Source organism: Salvelinus fontinalis, chromosome 29 (genome assembly GCF_029448725.1).
Source record: "Salvelinus fontinalis isolate EN_2023a chromosome 29, ASM2944872v1, whole genome shotgun sequence".
NCBI classification, from domain to species: Eukaryota; Metazoa; Chordata; class Actinopteri; order Salmoniformes; family Salmonidae; genus Salvelinus; species Salvelinus fontinalis.
Window position 1 is genome coordinate 15,099,591 of NC_074693.1, and position 18,152 is coordinate 15,117,742.

General features: G+C 42.1%; 1 protein-coding gene and 1 long non-coding RNA gene across 18 annotated transcripts in view; both read left to right on the forward strand.

Annotated features, from left to right (window-relative positions):
• LOC129827462 (protocadherin-11 X-linked-like) overlaps positions 1-11,799 on the forward strand; it is a 355,317-nt gene extending 343,518 nt beyond the window's left edge. The window contains exon 6 of the mRNA XM_055888346.1: positions 8,613-11,799. Within this exon, the coding sequence (XP_055744321.1) occupies positions 8,613-9,052 (440 nt within the window). The 3' untranslated portion in view covers positions 9,053-11,799. The remainder of the gene's footprint in view (positions 1-8,612) is intronic.
• Positions 11,800-11,962: 163 nt separating this feature from the next.
• On the forward strand, positions 11,963-17,890 carry LOC129827463 (uncharacterized). Of its 17 annotated transcripts, none has more exons than XR_008755132.1 (4): positions 11,963-14,203; positions 14,239-17,202; positions 17,326-17,564; positions 17,723-17,890. It is a non-coding gene; the product is annotated as an uncharacterized LOC129827463 (long non-coding RNA). The 17 variants fall into 17 exon arrangements; XR_008755135.1 differs by having other exon boundaries at positions 14,239-17,120; positions 17,314-17,564; XR_008755133.1 differs by having other exon boundaries at positions 14,239-17,120; positions 17,355-17,564.
• Positions 17,891-18,152: the final 262 nt, after the last annotated feature.

The window sequence follows — 18,152 nt, forward strand, 5'->3', positions numbered from 1 at the left end:
TGGATAGAAAACAGTCTATAGTTTCTATAGGAGTTGAAATTTTGTCTCTAAGTGGAACAGAGCCCATTCTACAGCAATTTCCCTGACATGGAGTCAGATTTGAGAAATGTTGGCCACTTTTCTGAAGTCAGTTAAAAGGGCACTGTCGTTGCTATGACTATACGGACACTTCTTACGTCTTCCCCTGGATGCCTTTACGTGATGACGATTCCAACGGGCTCGATTGCGCGTTCACAGGCCCTACAAATGAAAAAACTCTGAAGCTAGTCATTCTTTGGGAGCTGCGTAACGCGCGTGGAAGACACCGACCCTCTCCTGTTCCAAGCGTTAGTTTAGCCTGTTATATTTCTCCGGTCATCTTTTCACTCGTTATAGGAGTTACAAACATCATAAAGTAGTTAATTTAAAGCGTTTTATAGCAATTTATATCCGTTTAGTGCGATTTTGGGACATTTATTTTTGCAACGATGTGAAAAGTTGGGCACGCTTTTCAGTTCATCCCGAACGCAGTTGACATTTCCACATGGCAAGAGGACAGCTTTCCACCAAAAGACGATTTCTCCCAAGAAAGGATCCTTTGCCCAAGATACTGATGGAAGAACAGCTCAAGGTAGGACATTTTTATTATGATAAATCGTGTTTCTGTCGAAACATTTTAGTGGCTTAGGACGCCATGTTTTTTGACGTAGCTTCGCTTGGCGCAAACTGTATTGAAAAGTAAGGATAAATTAAAAAATGTAATAACGCAATTGTATTAAGAATTAAATTGTCTATCAATCCCTGTCCACCCTATATTTTTTAGTCACGTTTATGAGTATTTATGTATAAGAGTAGATCACTGTCTAAGTGGCGCAAGGACATTTTCTGACCAGCTGAGCTACATTTCACATTGTCTAACCATGATTTTGGTGGCTAAATATAAACATTTTCGATCAAACTGTATATGCATGTTGTAATGTGATGTTACAGGAGTGTCATCGGAAGAATTCTGAGAAGGTTAGTGAAAAAATTAATATCTTTTGGCGATGTTGACTTTTATCGCTCACTTTGGCTAGAATCAATGCTGGGCTGCTAATTGCTATGTGCTAAGCTAATATAACGATTTATTGTGTTTTCGCTGTAAGACACTTAGAAAATCTGAAATATTGTCTGTATTCACAGGATCTGTGTCTTTCGATTCGTGTATGCTGTGTATTTTTACGAAATGTTTGATGATTAGTAGTTAGGTAAACACGTTGCTCATTGTAATTATTCTAGTCCATTTGTGATGGTGGGTGCAATTGTAAACTATGCCATATACCTGAAATATGCACTTTTTTCTAACAAAACCTATCCCATACCATAAATATGTTATCAGACTGTCATCTAATGAGTTTTTTTGTTGGTTAGGGGCTATAAATATCTTAGTTTAGCCGAATTGGTGATGGCTACTGGTGTTGGTGGACAAATAAAAGATGGTGGATTATGCTAATGTGTTTTCAGGTAATAGATGTACATCTTTACATATTGTGTCTTCCCTGTAAAACATTTTAAAAATCGGAAATGTTGACTGGATTCATAAGATCTGTGTCTTTCATTAGCTGTATTGGACTTTAATGTGTGAAAGTTAAATATTTTAAAAAAATATTTTTTTTGAATTTCGCGGCACTGGTTTTTCAGTGGGGGGGGGGGGGGTGTGCCGCTAGCGCCACGCTGATCCTAGACAGGTTTAAGAGAGAAGAGAAACCATCACAGATAATATTTTTTGATCCACGTACGGTATCTACCAACCCAATGTGTAATTCGTTTTACAAGCTCCACAAGGGGTACTGTTATTTCCCTCAATTCAAAAGGCAGTTAAACAGCATCAGACGTTAGAGGTACCAGTTTCCCTCTAGGCTGACGAAGCAGCATCAGACGTTAGAGGTACCAGTTTCCCTCTAGGCTGACGAAGCAGCATCAGACGTTAGAGGTACCAGTTTCCCTCTAGGCTGACGAAGCAGCATCAGACGTTAGAGGTACCAGTTTCCCTCTAGGCTGACGAAGCAGCATCAGACGTTAGAGGTACCAGTTTCCCTCTAGGCTGACGAAGCAGCATCAGACATTAGAGGTACCAGTTCCCCTCTAGGCTGACGAAGCAGTATCAGATATTAGAGATACCAGTTTCCCTCTAGGCTGACGAAGCAGCATCAGACGTTAGAGGTACCAGTTTCCCTCTAGGCTGACGAAGCAGTATCAGATATTAGAGGTACCAGTTCCCTTCTAGGCTGACGAAGCAGCATCAGATATTAGAGATACCAGTTACCCTCTAGGCTGACGAAGCAGCATCAGACATTAGAGGTACCAGTTTCCCTCTAGGCTGACGAAGCAGTATCAGATATTAGAGATACCAGTTACCCTCTAGGCTGACGAAGCAGCATCAGACGTTAGAGGTACAAGTTCCCCTCTAGGCTGACGAAGCAGTATCAGATATTAGAGGTACCAGTTTCCCTCTAGGCTGACGAAGCAGCATCAGATATTAGACGTACCAGTTTCCCTCTAGGCTGACGAAGCAGCATCAGACGTTAGAGGTACCAGTTCCCCTCTAGGCTGACGAAAGTAGTCTGAGCTGTTATCAACGTCAGTCAAGGCCCCAAAATGACACCCTATTCCCTACATAGTGCACTACTTTCGACCCATATTAAAAATAGTGCACTGTGAAGGGAGTAGGGTGCCGTTTGGGACGTAGCCCTGGTCCCCCGTGGAGTGGAAACTTATACAGACTCCATCCCTTTTGAGCTGTTTAATGTGAAATATCACATACAGACATAGCAGCACTCCTCTGGCTATTGACACAGCAGCAATGACAGCTCTCACTGTGACTTCACCCAGGGAAAGCACTGCCGCACCAAAATACCTGTCCCTCGTGTTATGTCACTACAGACAAGTTCATCCGCCTTTGTACTGATCACTTATGTGTTGAGGGGATGCGCCAGTGTTCCTTGCACATGTGTCTAGGCTTTGTCGTGTGTGTGTGTGTGTGTGTGTGTGTGTGTGTGTGTGTGTGTGTGTGTGTGTGTGTGTGTGTGTGTGTGTGTGTGTGTCGTGTGTGTCGTGTGTGTCGTGTGTGTCGTGTGTGTCGTGTGTGTCGTGTGTGTCGTGTGTGTCGTGTGTGCGTGTGTGCGCATTTTTGCATGTCTTGAGTAATATTTTGTATGTTATTTTCTCTTCAAAAAAAGAAAGTACCTTGTAAAAGACAAAGACAACAGAGAAAAGGCTGCTAGTAAATGATTGACTCAAGGAATAGTAAGGACTCATTGTGCTTGCTCAGTGAGTTACATAATTTTGGTTCCCTAAATGAAGTTAGTGACCCTCTGAAAGGTGACACATTTACTGCTCAGGAGATGTATTCACTCAGACTCAGAGGCTGGGAGGCTGAGCAGGCCAATATTGAGAGGTTTAGGGCTCCATTCAATCTGTATCGCTGCAGCCGTAGCGTACTGTATGGAACGATAGAAATATGAAGTTACTTTCCTACTGAGCCGACATTTACTGTACAACGTTTGCAGTGAATGCAGTCTCAGCTAACGCAGGAAAATTACCTTTAAATTTCAATCACTCTTTAATGCTGAACTTCCGCGAAATGGATTGAATAGAGCACTAATTTCCAGATCTGACTCCATTCCCAAGGGGCCACCATGCCCAAGGGGTACTCCATTCCCAAGGGGCCACCATATCCAAGGGGGACTCCATTCCCAAGGGGCCACCATACCCAAGGGGGACTCCATGCCCAAGGGGGGCTCCATGCCAAAGGGGGACTCCATTCCCAAGGGGGACTCCATGCCCAGGGGGACTCCATTCCCCAGGGGCCAAAATGCCCCAAGGGGCCTCCATGTATCTCCTGGAAATGTGCAAGAATCTACACATTTATCACCAGTTCTTGGTCATTATAAGCAGGGATAAGTTTTATACTCAATACATTAGTACATACAGTGTCTTTTTACATTACAGCCTTATTCTAAAATGGAAAAAATAAATAAAAAATTCCTCAGCAATCTACACACAATACCCCATAATGACATCACAATACCCCATAATGACAAAGTGAAAACAGGTTTTTAGAAATTTTTGCAAATGTATATAGAAAACAACATGGTTCCATATTTACATAAGTATTCAGACCTTTCGCTATGACACTCAAAATTGAGCTCAGGTGCATCCTGTTTCCATTGATCATCCTTGAGATGTTTCAATGATTTGGAAAGGCACACACACATGTCTATAGAAGGTCCAAGATTTTTGGGGGGGTCTTGGCACAGATCTGGGAAGGGTACCAAAACATTTCTCCGGCATTGAAGGTCCCCAAGAACACATTGGCTTCCATCATTCTTAACTGGAAGAAGTTTGGAACCACCAAGACTCTTTGGGACAAGTCTCTGAATGTCCTAGAGTGGCCCAGCCAGAACCTGATTGAACATCTCTGGAAAGACCTGATAATAGCTGTGCAGCGACACTCCCCATCCAACCTGACAGAGCTTGAGAGGATCTGCAGAGAAGAATGGGAGAAACTCCCCAAATACAGTTGTGCCAAGCTTGAAGCATCATACCCAAGAAGACTCAAGGCTGTAATCGCTGCGAAAGGCGCTTCAACAAAGTACTGAGTAAAGGGTCTGAATACTTATGTAAATGTTATATTTCAGTTTCTAAAAAGCCTATCATTATGGGGCATTGTGATGTCATTATGGAGCATTGTGATGTCATTATGGAGCATTGTGATGTCATTATGGGGCATTGTGATGTCTTTATGGGGCACTGTGTAGATTGATGAGGGAAAAAAGCAAATAATTCAATTTCAGGATTAGCCTACGTAACAAAAAGTGGAAAAAGTCAAGAGGTCTGAATACTTTCAGAATGCACTGTAGCTCCTCATTTAAAGAATTAAAACATGTTATATTGTAGTTTTAATGGAACATTAACCCTCTAAAAACGATGTCCACAACTCCGCAGAAGTCTAATTAGCAAAATATATATATTTTTTAAGTTAAATAACAAAAAAATTGGTCAGTTTAAGCTAGAGATATCAGTTTTTGCATTGGATGCGTCTCAATCCACCATATCCGCCTCTGTAACACTTCCGCATCTGCGGTGAAAAACACACTGTTTGTCAGACCATGAGACATCATGAAAATTGGTAATCTCACAAAATTGTCTGTCGCGTCCGACTTGGCCTACGAACTATTAAGACCCCTCTATGGAAAGATGAGACACTCACAAACACGATGGTGTTCTCTGTTTTGCTCTACAATCCCCACAACGTCTGGGGACGCATCTGAAGTTGGGACAGCCGACCTGCCAACTTTTCTCTGTAGCATCCGATATCAAAATGATCCTTGGTATGACATTCTTAAAAAAGAAAATCCATATAGCTAAGTAGAACCCCTCCTCCAGCTTAGACAGGGCTTAGACTCTTTAATAAAATAACTTCAGTGTTGTGAAAGTCATTGTTTAAAATTTGAGCTGGCTAGGGAATTTAATTAAACAGAGCATGCTCAACTTGTAATGTCAGGATCTCACAGCCATAGACACAGACTAAGGACTAAGGACCATTTCAATTATTGCTAGCATTCTTACTTATGCAAATATGCTAAATTATTTCAATGTGACAGCTTGAAGCAGAGGCCTAAAGGACTTGATGTGATGTCATAGCAAGGACCTCTCCGCTTTTCCTCTTTGTGTGTCAGAACTATCAGACTCTGTGGGCTCCTGTTTGCTGTGGTGCATACTGTTTTACATTCTAATTACAGGAGTTGACAGGTTTTATTGCTGGGGCTCAATGGTGAGGCCTCTTTCTCTTCCTGGACTCATTTCACATGTGATGTCAGCTTGAGCATAATGAGATAAGATAGTTGGAGTGCCTTGCTTTTTCCCTCCCAGCTTTCTCCCTCCCTATTATCTCCGTCCCTGATTTCTCCCTCCCTGCTTTCTCCCTCCCTGCTATCTCCATCCCTGATATCTCCCTCCCTGCTTTCTCCCTCTCTGATTTCTCCCTCCCTGCTATCTCCGTCCCTGATATCTCCCTCCCAGCTTTCTCCCTCCCTGCTATCTCCCTCCCTGCTATCTCCCTCCTTGCTTTCTCCCTCCCTGCTTTCTCCCTCCCCGAATGCAAATACAGTCTATAGCTCATAACTATACTCATTGTACCTTGCAGATAAAATATGCTAACAAGAATCCTAAGAAGTGTTGATTAGTGTGATTGTGTGATGTTTACATGTTTTAGGTATCATAATTGACCAGATTGATGTAATGTTGAGTAGATCAGAGGATGCAAAGTGTGCCATGGTGACAATGATTTATTTTTTTTATTAATGTTTTAGGATGTTCATAAAATATTTAGTACAGTAAAGCCAATCTCAGAAACCAACAACAGAGACTGTTCTTATTTAATTAATCTACTGGGAATTCATTGTCTGTTGTAGGTAAACACAGGGAACCAATGGAATACCAATGGGAATGACATGTTCTACTGCTGTTTTTCGCTCTGTGGGATGATTCAAATGAGATTTACTGCCTTTCATCACCTTCAGTTAAACATCTAACAGGTTAAATATTTACAGGTCACCTTCAGTTAAACATCCAACAGGTTAACATTTACAGGTCACCTTAAACATCTAACAGGTTAACATTTACAGGTCACCTTCAGTTACATCTAACAGGTTAAACATTTACAGGTCACCTTCAGTTAAACATCTAACAGGTTAACATTTACAGGTCACCTTCAGTTAAACATCTAACAGGTTAAACATTTACAGGTCACCTTAAACATCTAACAGGTTAACATTTACAGGTCACCTTCAGTTAAACATCTAACAGGTTAAACATTTACAGGTCACCTTAAACATCTAACAGGTTAACATTTACAGGTCACCTTCAGTTAAACATCTAACATGTTAACATTTACAGGTCACCTTCAGTCACATCTAACAGGTTAACATTTACAGGTCACCTTCAGTCACATCTAACAGGTTAAACATTTACAGGTCACCTTAAACATCTAACAGGTTAAACATTTACAGGTCACCTTCAGTTGAACATACAACAGGTTAACATTTACAGGTCACCTTCAGTCACATCTAACAGGTTAACATTTACAGGTCACCTTCAGTCACATCTAACAGGTTAACATTTACAGGTCACCTTCAGTTACATCTAACAGGTTAAACATTTACAGGTCACCTTCAGTTAAACATCTAACAGGTTAAACATTTACAGGTCACCTTCAGTTAAACATCTAACAGGTTAACATTTACAGGTCACCTTCAGTTAAACATCTAACAGGTAAACATTTACAGGTCACCTTCAGTTACATCTAACAGGTTAACATTTACAGGTCACCTTAAACATCCAACAGGTTAACATTTACAGGTCACCTTAAACATCTAACAGGTTAACATTTACAGGTCACCTTCAGTTAATTTTAAACATATAACAGGTTAACATTTACAGGTCACCTTAAACATCTAACAGGTTAACATTTACAGGTCACCTTCAGTTAATTTTAAACATATAACAGGTTAACATTTACAGGTCACCTTAAACATCTAACAGGTAAACATTTACAGGTCACCTTCAGTTAAACATCTAACAGGTTAAACATTTACAGGTCACCTTAAACATCTAACAGGTTAACATTTACAGGTCACCTTCAGTCACATCTAACAGGTTAAACATTTACAGGTCACCTTCAGTCACATCTAACAGGTTAACATTTACAGGTCACCTTCAGTCACATCTAACAGGTTAACATTTACAGGTCACCTTCAGTCACATCTAACAGGTTAACATTTACAGGTCACCTTCAGTCACATCTAACAGGTTAACATTTACAGGTCACCTTCAGTCACATCTAACAGGTTAAACATTTACAGGTCACCTTCAGTCACATCTAACAGGTTAACATTTACAGGTCACCTTCAGTCACATCTAACAGGTTAACATTTACAGGTCACCTTCAGTCACATCTAACAGGTTAACATTTACAGGTCACCTTCAGTCACATCTAACAGGTTAACATTTACAGGTCACCTTCAGTCACATCTAACAGGTTAAACATTTACAGGTCACCTTCAGTCACATCTAACAGGTTAACATTTACAGGTCACCTTCAGTCACATCTAACAGGTTAACATTTACAGGTCACCTTCAGTCACATCTAACAGGTTAACATTTACAGGTCACCTTCAGTCACATCTAACAGGTTAAACATTTACAGGTCACCTTCAGTTAAACATCTAACAGGTTAACATTTACAGGTCACCTTCAGTTAAACATCTAACAGGTTAAACATTTACAGGTCACCTTAAACATCTAACAGGTTAACATTTACAGGTCACCTTCAGTTAAACATCTAACAGGTTAACATTTACAGGTCACCTTCAGTTAAACATACAACTTTATTCTACTAACTTAGCAGTTGTTTTTTGTTTTTCTTGACCCCTCTCTAACTAAACAAAAAAGTTCCAGCACTACAATATCCTTGTCTCAATCCTTTTACTAACAGTAAATGGCATGCTGAAATGGTTTAACTGAGCTTATCATTATCTTCTTCTCTTTGTCTTATTTTTTTTCTCTTTTCGCTTAATGTCTTTGTGCTGCAGCCATGGTGGAGGTGAACCTGACCAAGGCTCTGGCGGAAGCTTCAGAGACGTGCACCCAGGAATGTCTGATCCTGGGCCACTCCGACAGCTGCTGGATGCCTCCCGTCCTGGTGACCCAGTTCCAGTCTCCGTCCAACACGGGTACCCTGCCTACCCTGCCCTCCTTTGGCTTCCAGCACCAGCAGAGTTACCCATGGGCCAGGGGAGCCAAGGCGGACGGGCGTCAGTGCCATACCCTGGGAAGGCCTGCGCCCAAAGACGATCTGGCTAAAGGGATGAACCGGCCGCAGTTCTACAACACTCTGGAAAGACAATGCAGTAGCAAGAGTAAGGTGTCTGACCCCGTCAAGGTCATCCCTCTGGCCAGCTTTTCGTCGCCTTTGTCAAGCCAGCAGACCCCAGCCACCGAAGGATCGTTCTTACATGAGCATCAGCTGTAAGGGGCCAAAGTAACACCAACCAGTTTGTCTAATGTATATTGATGTATATTTAACATCAACTGTAAGGGGCTGTAAGGGGACAGAGTAACACCAACCACTTCATCGAATGTATCTTGATATTTTGTGTGTATATGTGTGTGAACATGAAATGTGGATGAAGGGATGATGACAAAACTGTTACTCAGTCTCCACAATGTTGTTACTCAGTCTCCACTATGTTGTTACTCAGTCTCCACAATGTTGTTACTCAGTCTCCACAATGTTGTTACTCAGTCTCCACTATGTTGTTACTCAGTCTCCACTATGTTGTTACTCAGTCTCCACTATGTTGTTACTCAGTCTCCACAATGTTGTTACTCAGTCTCCACAATGTTGTTACTCAGTCTCCACAATGTTGTTACTCAGTCTCCACAATGTTGTTACTCAGTCTCCACAATGTTGTTACTCAGTCTCCACAATGTTGTTACTCAGTCTCCACAATGATGTTACTCTATCTCCACAATGTTGTTACTCAGTCTCCACAGTGTTGTTACTCAGTCTCCACAATGATGTTACTCGGTCTCCACAATGTTGTTACTCAGTCTCCACAATGTTGTTACTCAGTCTCCACAATGTTGTTACTCAGTCTCCACAATGTTGTTACTCGGTCTCCACAATGTTGTTACTCGGTCTCCACAATGATGTTACTCGGTCTCCACAATGTTGTTACTCGGTCTCCACAATGGTGTTACTCGGTCTCCACAATGTTGTTACTCGGTCTCCACAATGTTGTTACTCAGTCTCCACAATGTTGTTACTCGGTCTCCACAATGTTGTAAAGAAGAGGATCTGACAATGGCTGTACTTATAGAATGATATTGTGCAAAAGAAATTGAAATGTGTGTGAAATGACAAACTTCTTTGAAGAAAAGCCTAGCTAAATATTTGTCCAATTTAATCCATGTACAGTATATAAAAATGGTAGTCCTATACCAAAGTAGATTCACAACAGCAAAAAATATATATATAAATATATATAAAAATATATATAAAATATATATATATATAATAGCTTTCAGTTTGGTAGAGATTTTTCTGATCACTGATCAAAAAGATGAATGAATACTATGCATATTGGAACCAGCTTAGTGTGGGAACCTTCCCAAACACCATTTCACTTACCGATAAACAAAACGCAAAAAACAAAAAAAAACACACAGTATATCGTGTTGAACGAGCAGAATCTGGCTAAATGTTATTTATGAACCCAAGGTGGAATCGTGTATATGTCCAATCTCTGGTGAAATACTGCTTAGTGTATCCTGCAAGACATTCAGCTCCAACTGATGATCCAAGGTACATTATCGCTTGCCTGAATATGGTCAAAGAATCCCGTCTTGTTCAGGGGTCTTCAGACACATACCTAAGCCTCAATGGACAAACAGTGTTTCACTCTGTGTCGTGCTAACACTTTATATAAATATACAGTACAGGCTCTTCCCCCATTATATTTCTAACACTGTGTTCCTCCTCAAATGTTTCTTGTATGGCATGTTGCAGTGCCTTTCACCACCTTTCCCTCCACTCTATTGCAAACCTACTCATTTTCTACATTATCTTTCCCATGTAAAAAGAACCTATTCATTGTCTACATTAACTTTCCCCTGTATTAAGAACCTATTCATTTTCTACATTAACTTTCCCATGTATTAAGAACCTATTCATTTTCTACATTAACTTTCCCATGTATTAAGAACCTATTCATTTTCTACATTATCTTTCCCATTGCAGTAAGAACCTACCCATTTTCTACATTATCGTTCCCCTTGTAGTAAGAACCTACTCATTTTCTACATTATCTTTCCATTGTAATAAGAACATATTCATGTTCTACATTATCTGTCCCCTGTATTAAGAACCCATTAATTTTCAACATTATATTTCCCCTGTATTAAGAACCTATTCATTTTCTACAGTATCTGTCCCCTGTATTAAGAACCTATTCATTTTCAACATTATCTTTCCCCTGTAATAAGAACCTACTCATTTTCTACATTATCTCATTAGAAGAAGCCTTGAACAGCCCAGACAGAGGTTTCATGCAAGAAGATACAGCCTTTGCTTTTCCACCATACTTCACTTCGTTATCTTCCTTTCATAAAATATAACATGTCCTGTACGCATCGTAATGAGTGCTATGGAGCCAATTAAGAATATCTCCCAATAGTCTAATTACGTCATCTCCACAGTAAGTAATAGCTGTGGTTGACAGCTCTGTAATAGTTGTCTAGTCTCACTGAAACATAATATATTTCCTACTAGTCGGAAAATGAAAAAGGTGGTACCAGTCAAACGTTTGGACCCACCTACTCATTCAAGGGTGTTTCTTTATTTTGACTATTTTCTACACTGTCTAATAATAGTGTGGACTTCAAAACTATGAAATAACACATATGGAATCATGTAGTAACCAAAAAAGTTTTAATCAAATCAAATCAAAACCACCCTTTGTCTTGATGACAGCTTTGCATACTCTTGGCATTCTATCAACCAGCTTCGTGAGGAATGCTTTTTCAACAGTCTTGAAGGAGTTCCCACATATGCTGAGGACTTGCTGCCTGCTTTTCCTTCACATTGCAGTTCAACTCATCCCAAACCATCTCAATTGGGTTGAGGTCGGGTGATTGTGCAGACTAGGTCATCTGATGCAGCACCATCACTCTCCTTCTTGGTCAAATAGCCCTTACACAGCCTGGAGGTGTGTTTTGCGTCATATTGTTTATTGTTTACTCCATGTGTAACTCTGTGTTGTCTGTTCACACTGCTATGCTTTATCTTGGCCAGGTCGCAGTTGCAAATGAGAACTTGTTCTCAACTAGCCTACCTGGTTAAATAAAGGTGAAATAAAAAAAAAAATAAATAAAAATTGTCCTGTTGAAAAAATAAGGATAGTTCCGCTAAGCACAAACCAGATGGGATGGCGCATTGCTGCAGAATGCTGTGGTAGCCATGCAGGTTAAGTGTGTCTTGAATTTTAAATATATCACAGATAGTGTCACCAGCAAAGCACCCCCAAACCATCACACCTCCTCTTCCATGCTTCACGGGGGGAACCACACATGTTTGCGTCTCACACAAGATACGGCAGTTGGAACCAAAAATATCAAATTTGGACTCATCAGAGCAAAGGGCAGATTTCCACCTGTCTAAATGTCCATTGCTCGTGTGTCTTGGCCCAAGCAAGTCTCTTCTTCTTATTGGTGTCCTTTAGTAGTGGTTTCTTTGCAGCAATGTAACCATGAAGGCCTGATTCACTCAGTCTCCTCTGAACAGTTGATGTTGGGATGTGTCTGCTACGTGAACTCTGTGAAACATTTATTTGGGCTGCATTCTGAGGTGCAATTAACTCTAATGAACTAATGTTCTGTAGCATGTTCTTGAAATGTTGCGGATTGACTGACCTTCATGTTTTAAAGTAATAATGGACTGTCATTTCTCTTTGCTTATTTGAGCTGTTCTTGCCATAATATGGACTTGGTCTTTTACCGAATAGGGCTATCTTCTGTATACCACCCCTACGTTGTCACAACACAACTGGTTGGCTCAAATGCATTATGAAGAAAATAAATTCCACAAATTTAACTTTTAACAAGGCACACCTGTTAATTGAAATACATTCCAGGTGACTACCTCATGAAGCTGGTTGAGAGAATGCCAAGAATGTGCAAAGCTATCATTAAGGCAAAGGGTGGCTACTTTGAAGAATATAAAAATATTTGGATTACTTTTTTGGTTACTACATGATTACATATGTGTTGTTTCTTAGTTTTGATGTCATCACTATTATTCTACAATCTAGAAAATAGTACAAATAAAGAAAAACCCTTGAATGAGTAGGTGCGTCCAAACTTTTGACTGGTACTGTATACAGTCTGGCAGCAAATAGCTTTGTATTTGTACCCCTATCTCGTCAGGTTAGTAACCACTATAATAGGAGTCTCTCTATCCATATTCTGGCAGCCTAACATAGAGGTTACATTTTCCATATTCTCTTTTCTTTAATGCTTTCTCCTACGTTTTATCCACTAAGTCTTTGATTTAACCATATGTCCATAGTTTCAAGGATGTTCATTCTGAATAGCAGTTGACTGTCATAGATTCGGCTAAAATTGCATAACGATCATCAGATAATACATTTTCATTTGTCCTCTAGCGGCTTGTGAAAGTAACAGGATATGTTTAGGTCACCATTCTCCCTGGAGGGTTAGACAGTAACATGTTTAGGGTACCATTCTCCCTGGAGGGTTAGACAGTAACATGTTTAGGGTACCATTCTCCCTGGAGGGTTAGACAGTAACATGTTTAGGGTACCATTCTCCCTGGAGGGTTAGACATGTTTAGGGTACCATTCTCCCTGGAGGGTTAGACATGTTTAGGGCACCATTCTCCCTGGAGGGTTAGACAGTAACATGTTTAGGGTACCATTCTCCCTGGAGGGTTAGACAGTAACAGGACATGTTTAGGGTACCATTCTCCCTGGAGGGTTAGACAGTAACATGTTTAGGGAACCATTCTCCCTGGAGGGTTAGACAGTAACATGTTTAGGGTACCATTCTCCCTGGAGGGTTAGACAGTAACATGTTTAGGGTACCATTCTCCCTGGAGGGTTAGACAGTAACATGTTTAGGGTACCATTCTCCCTGGAGGGTTAGACATGTTTAGGGTACCATTCTCCCTGGAGGGTTAGACATGTTTAGGGTACCATTCTCCCTGGAGGGTTAGACAGTAACATGTTTAGGGAACCATTCTCCCTGGAGGGTTAGACATGTTTAGGGTACCATTCTCCCTGGAGGGTTAGACAGTAACATGTTTAGGGTACCATTCTCCCTGGAGGGTTAGACAGTAACATGTTTAGGGAACCATTCTCCCTGGAGGGTTAGACATGTTTAGGGTACCATTCTCCCTGGAGGGTTAGACATGTTTAGGGCACCATTCTCCCTGGAGGGTTAGACAGTAACATGTTTAGGGTACCATTCTCCCTGGAGGGTTAGACATGTTTAGGGTACCATTCTCCCTGGAGGGTTAGACAGTAACATGTTTAGGGTACCATTCTCCCTGGAGGGTTAGACAGTAACATGTTTAGGGCACCATTCTCCCTGGAGGGTTAGACATGTTTAGGGCACCATTCTCCCTGGAGGGTTAGACAGTAACATGTTTAGGGTACCATTCTCCCTGGAGGGTTAGACAGTAACATGTTTAGGGTACCATTCTCCCTGGAGGGTTAGACAGTAATATGTTTAGGGTACCATTCTCCCTGGAGGGTTAGACAGTAACAGGACATGTTTAGGGTACCATTCTCCCTGGAGGGTTAGACAGTAACATGTTTAGGGTACCATTCTCCCTGGAGGGTTAGACAGTAACATGTTTAGGATACCATTCTCCCTGGAGGGTTAGACAGTAACAGGACATGTTTAGGGTACCATTCTCCCTGGAGGGTTAGACAGTAACATGTTTAGGGTACCATTCTCCCTGGAGGGTTAGACAGTAACATGTTTAGGGAACCATTCTCCCTGGAGGGTTAGACAGTAACATGTTTAGGGTACCATTCTCCCTGGAGGGTTAGACAGTAACATGTTTAGGGTACCATTCTCCCTGGAGGGTTAGACAGTAACATGTTTAGGGTACCATTCTCCCTGGAGGGTTAGACAGTAACATGTTTAGGGTACCATTCTCCCTGGAGGGTTAGACAGTAACATGTTTAGGGTACCATTCTCCCTGGAGGGTTAGACAGTAACATGTTTAGGGTACCATTCTCCCTGGAGGGTTAGACAGTAACATGTTTAGGGTACCATTCTCCCTGGAGGGTTAGACAGTAACATGTTTAGGGTACCATTCTCCCTGGAGGGTTAGACAGTAACATGTTTAGGGTACCATTCTCCCTGGAGGGTTAGACATGTTTAGGGTACCATTCTCCCTGGAGGGTTAGACAGTAACATGTTTAGGGTACCATTCTCCCTGGAGGGTTAGACAGTAACATGTTTAGGGTACCATTCTCCCTGGAGGGTTAGACAGTAACATGTTTAGGGTACCATTCTCCCTGGAGGGTTAGACAGTAACATGTTTAGGGTACCATTCTCCCTGGAGGGTTAGACATGTTTAGGGTACCATTCTCCCTGGAGGGTTAGACAGTAACATGTTTAGGGTACCATTCTCCCTGGAGGGTTAGACAGTAACATGTTTAGGGTACCATTCTCCCTGGAGGGTTAGACAGTAACATGTTTAGGGTACCATTCTCCCTGGAGGGTTAGACAGTAACATGTTTAGGGTACCATTCTCCCTGGAGGGTTAGACAGTAACATGTTTAGGGTACCATTCTCCCTGGAGGGTTAGACATGTTTAGGGTACCATTCTCCCTGGAGGGTTAGACAGTAACAGGACATGTTTAGGGCACCATTCTCCCTGGAGGGTTAGACATGTTTAGGGCACCATTCTCCCTGGAGGGTTAGACAGTAACATGTTTAGGGCACCATTCTCCCTGGAGGGTTAGACATGTTTAGGGCACCATTCTCCCTGGAGGGTTAGACAGTAACAGGACATGTTTAGGGTACCATTCTCCCTGGAGGGTTAGACAGTAACAGGACATGTTTAGGGTACCATTCTCCCTGGAGGGTTAGACAGTAACATGTTTAGGGTACCATTCTCCCTGGAGGGTTAGACAGTAACATGTTTAGGGTACCATTCTCTCTGGAGGGTTAGACAGTAACATGTTTAGGGTACCATTCTCCCTGGAGGGTTAGACAGTAACATGTTTAGGGTACCATTCTCCCTGGAGGGTTAGACAGTAACATGTTTAGGGTACCATTCTCCCTGGAGGGTTAGACAGTAACATGTTTAGGGTACCATTCTCCCTGGAGGGTTAGACAGTAACAGGACATGTTTAGGGTACCATTCTCCCTGGAGGGTTAGACAGTAACATGTTTAGGGTACCATTCTCCCTGGAGGGTTAGACAGTAACATGTTTAGGGTACCATTCTCCCTGGAGGGTTAGACAGTAACATGTTTAGGGTACCATTCTCCCTGGAGGGTTAGACAGTAACATGTTTAGGGTACCATTCTCCCTGGAGGGTTAGACAGTAACATGTTTAGGGTACCATTCTCCCTGGAGGGTTAGACAGTAACATGTTTAGGGTACCATTCTCCCTGGAGGGTTAGACAGTAATATGTTTAGGGTACCATTCTCCCTGGAGGGTTAGACAGTAACATGTTTAGGGTACCATTCTCCCTGGAGGGTTAGACAGTAATATGTTTAGGGTACCATTCTCCCTGGAGGGTTAGACAGTAACAGGACATGTTTAGGGTACCATTCTCCCTGGAGGGTTAGACAGTAACATGTTTAGGGCACCATTCTCCCTGGAGGGTTAGACAGTAACATGTTTAGGGTACCATTCTCCCTGGAGGGTTAGACAGTAACATGTTTAGGGTACCATTCTCCCTGGAGGGTTAGACAGTAATATGTTTAGGGTACCATTCTCCCTGGAGGGTTAGACAGTAACAGGACATGTTTAGGGTACCATTCTCCCTGGAGGGTTAGACAGTAACATGTTTAGGGCACCATTCTCCCTGGAGGGTTAGACAGTAACATGTTTAGGGTACCATTCTCCCTGGAGGGTTAGACAGTAACAGGACATGTTTAGGGTACCATTCTCCCTGGAGGGTTAGACAGTAACATGTTTAGGGTACCATTCTCCCTGGAGGGTTAGACAGTAACAGGACATGTTTAGGGTACCATTCTCCCTGGAGGGTTAGACAGTAACATGTTTAGGGTACCATTCTCCCTGGAGGGTTAGACATGTTTAGGGTACCATTCTCCCTGGAGGGTTAGACAGTAACATGTTTAGGGAACCATTCTCCCTGGAGGGTTAGACAGTAACAGGACATGTTTAGGGTACCATTCTCCCTGGAGGGTTAGACATGTTTAGGGTACCATTCTCCCTGGAGGGTTAGACATGTTTAGGGTACCATTCTCCCTGGAGGGTTAGACAGTAACAGGACATGTTTAGGGTACCATTCTCCCTGGAGGGTTAGACATGTTTAGGGTACCATTCTCCCTGGAGGGTTAGACAGTAACATGTTTAGGGTACCATTCTCCCTGGAGGGTTAGACATGTTTAGGTCACCATTCTCCCTGGAGGGTTAGACAGTAACATGTTTAGGGTACCATTCTCCCTGGAGGGTTAGACAGTAACATGTTTAGGGAACCATTCTCCCTGGAGGGTTAGACAGTAACATGTTTAGGGTACCATTCTCCCTGGAGGGTTAGACAGTAACAGGACATGTTTAGGGCACCATTCTCCCTGGAGGGTTAGACATGTTTAGGGTACCATTCTCCCTGGAGGGTTAGACAGTAACATGTTTAGGGTACCATTCTCCCTGGAGGGTTAGACAGTAACATGTTTAGGGAACCATTCTCCCTGGAGGGTTAGACAGTAACATGTTTAGGGTACCATTCTCCCTGGAGGGTTAGACAGTAATATGTTTAGGGTACCATTCTCCCTGGAGGGTTATACAGTAACATGTTTAGGGAACCATTCTCCCTGGAGGGTTAGACAGTAACATGTTTAGGGTACCATTCTCCCTGGAGGGTTAGACATGTTTAGGGTACCATTCTCTCTGGAGGGTTATACAGTAACAGGACATGTTTAGGGTACCATTCTCCCTGGAGGGTTAGACAGTAACATGTTTAGGGTACCATTCTCCCTGGAGGGTTAGACAGTAACATGTTTAGGGTACCATTCTCCCTGGAGGGTTAGACGGTAACATGTTTAGGGTACCATTCTCCCTGGAGGGTTAGACATGTTTAGGGACCATTCTCCCTGGAGGGTTAGACAGTAACATGTTTAGGGTACCATTCTCCCTGGAGGGTTAGACATGTTTAGGGTACCATTCTCCCTGGAGGGTTAGACAGTAACATGTTTAGGGTACCATTCTCCCTGGAGGGTTAGACAGTAACATGTTTAGGGTACCATTCTCCCTGGAGGGTTAGACAGTAATATGTTTAGGGTACCATTCTCCCTGGAGGGTTAGACAGTAACATGTTTAGGGTACCATTCTCCCTGGAGGGT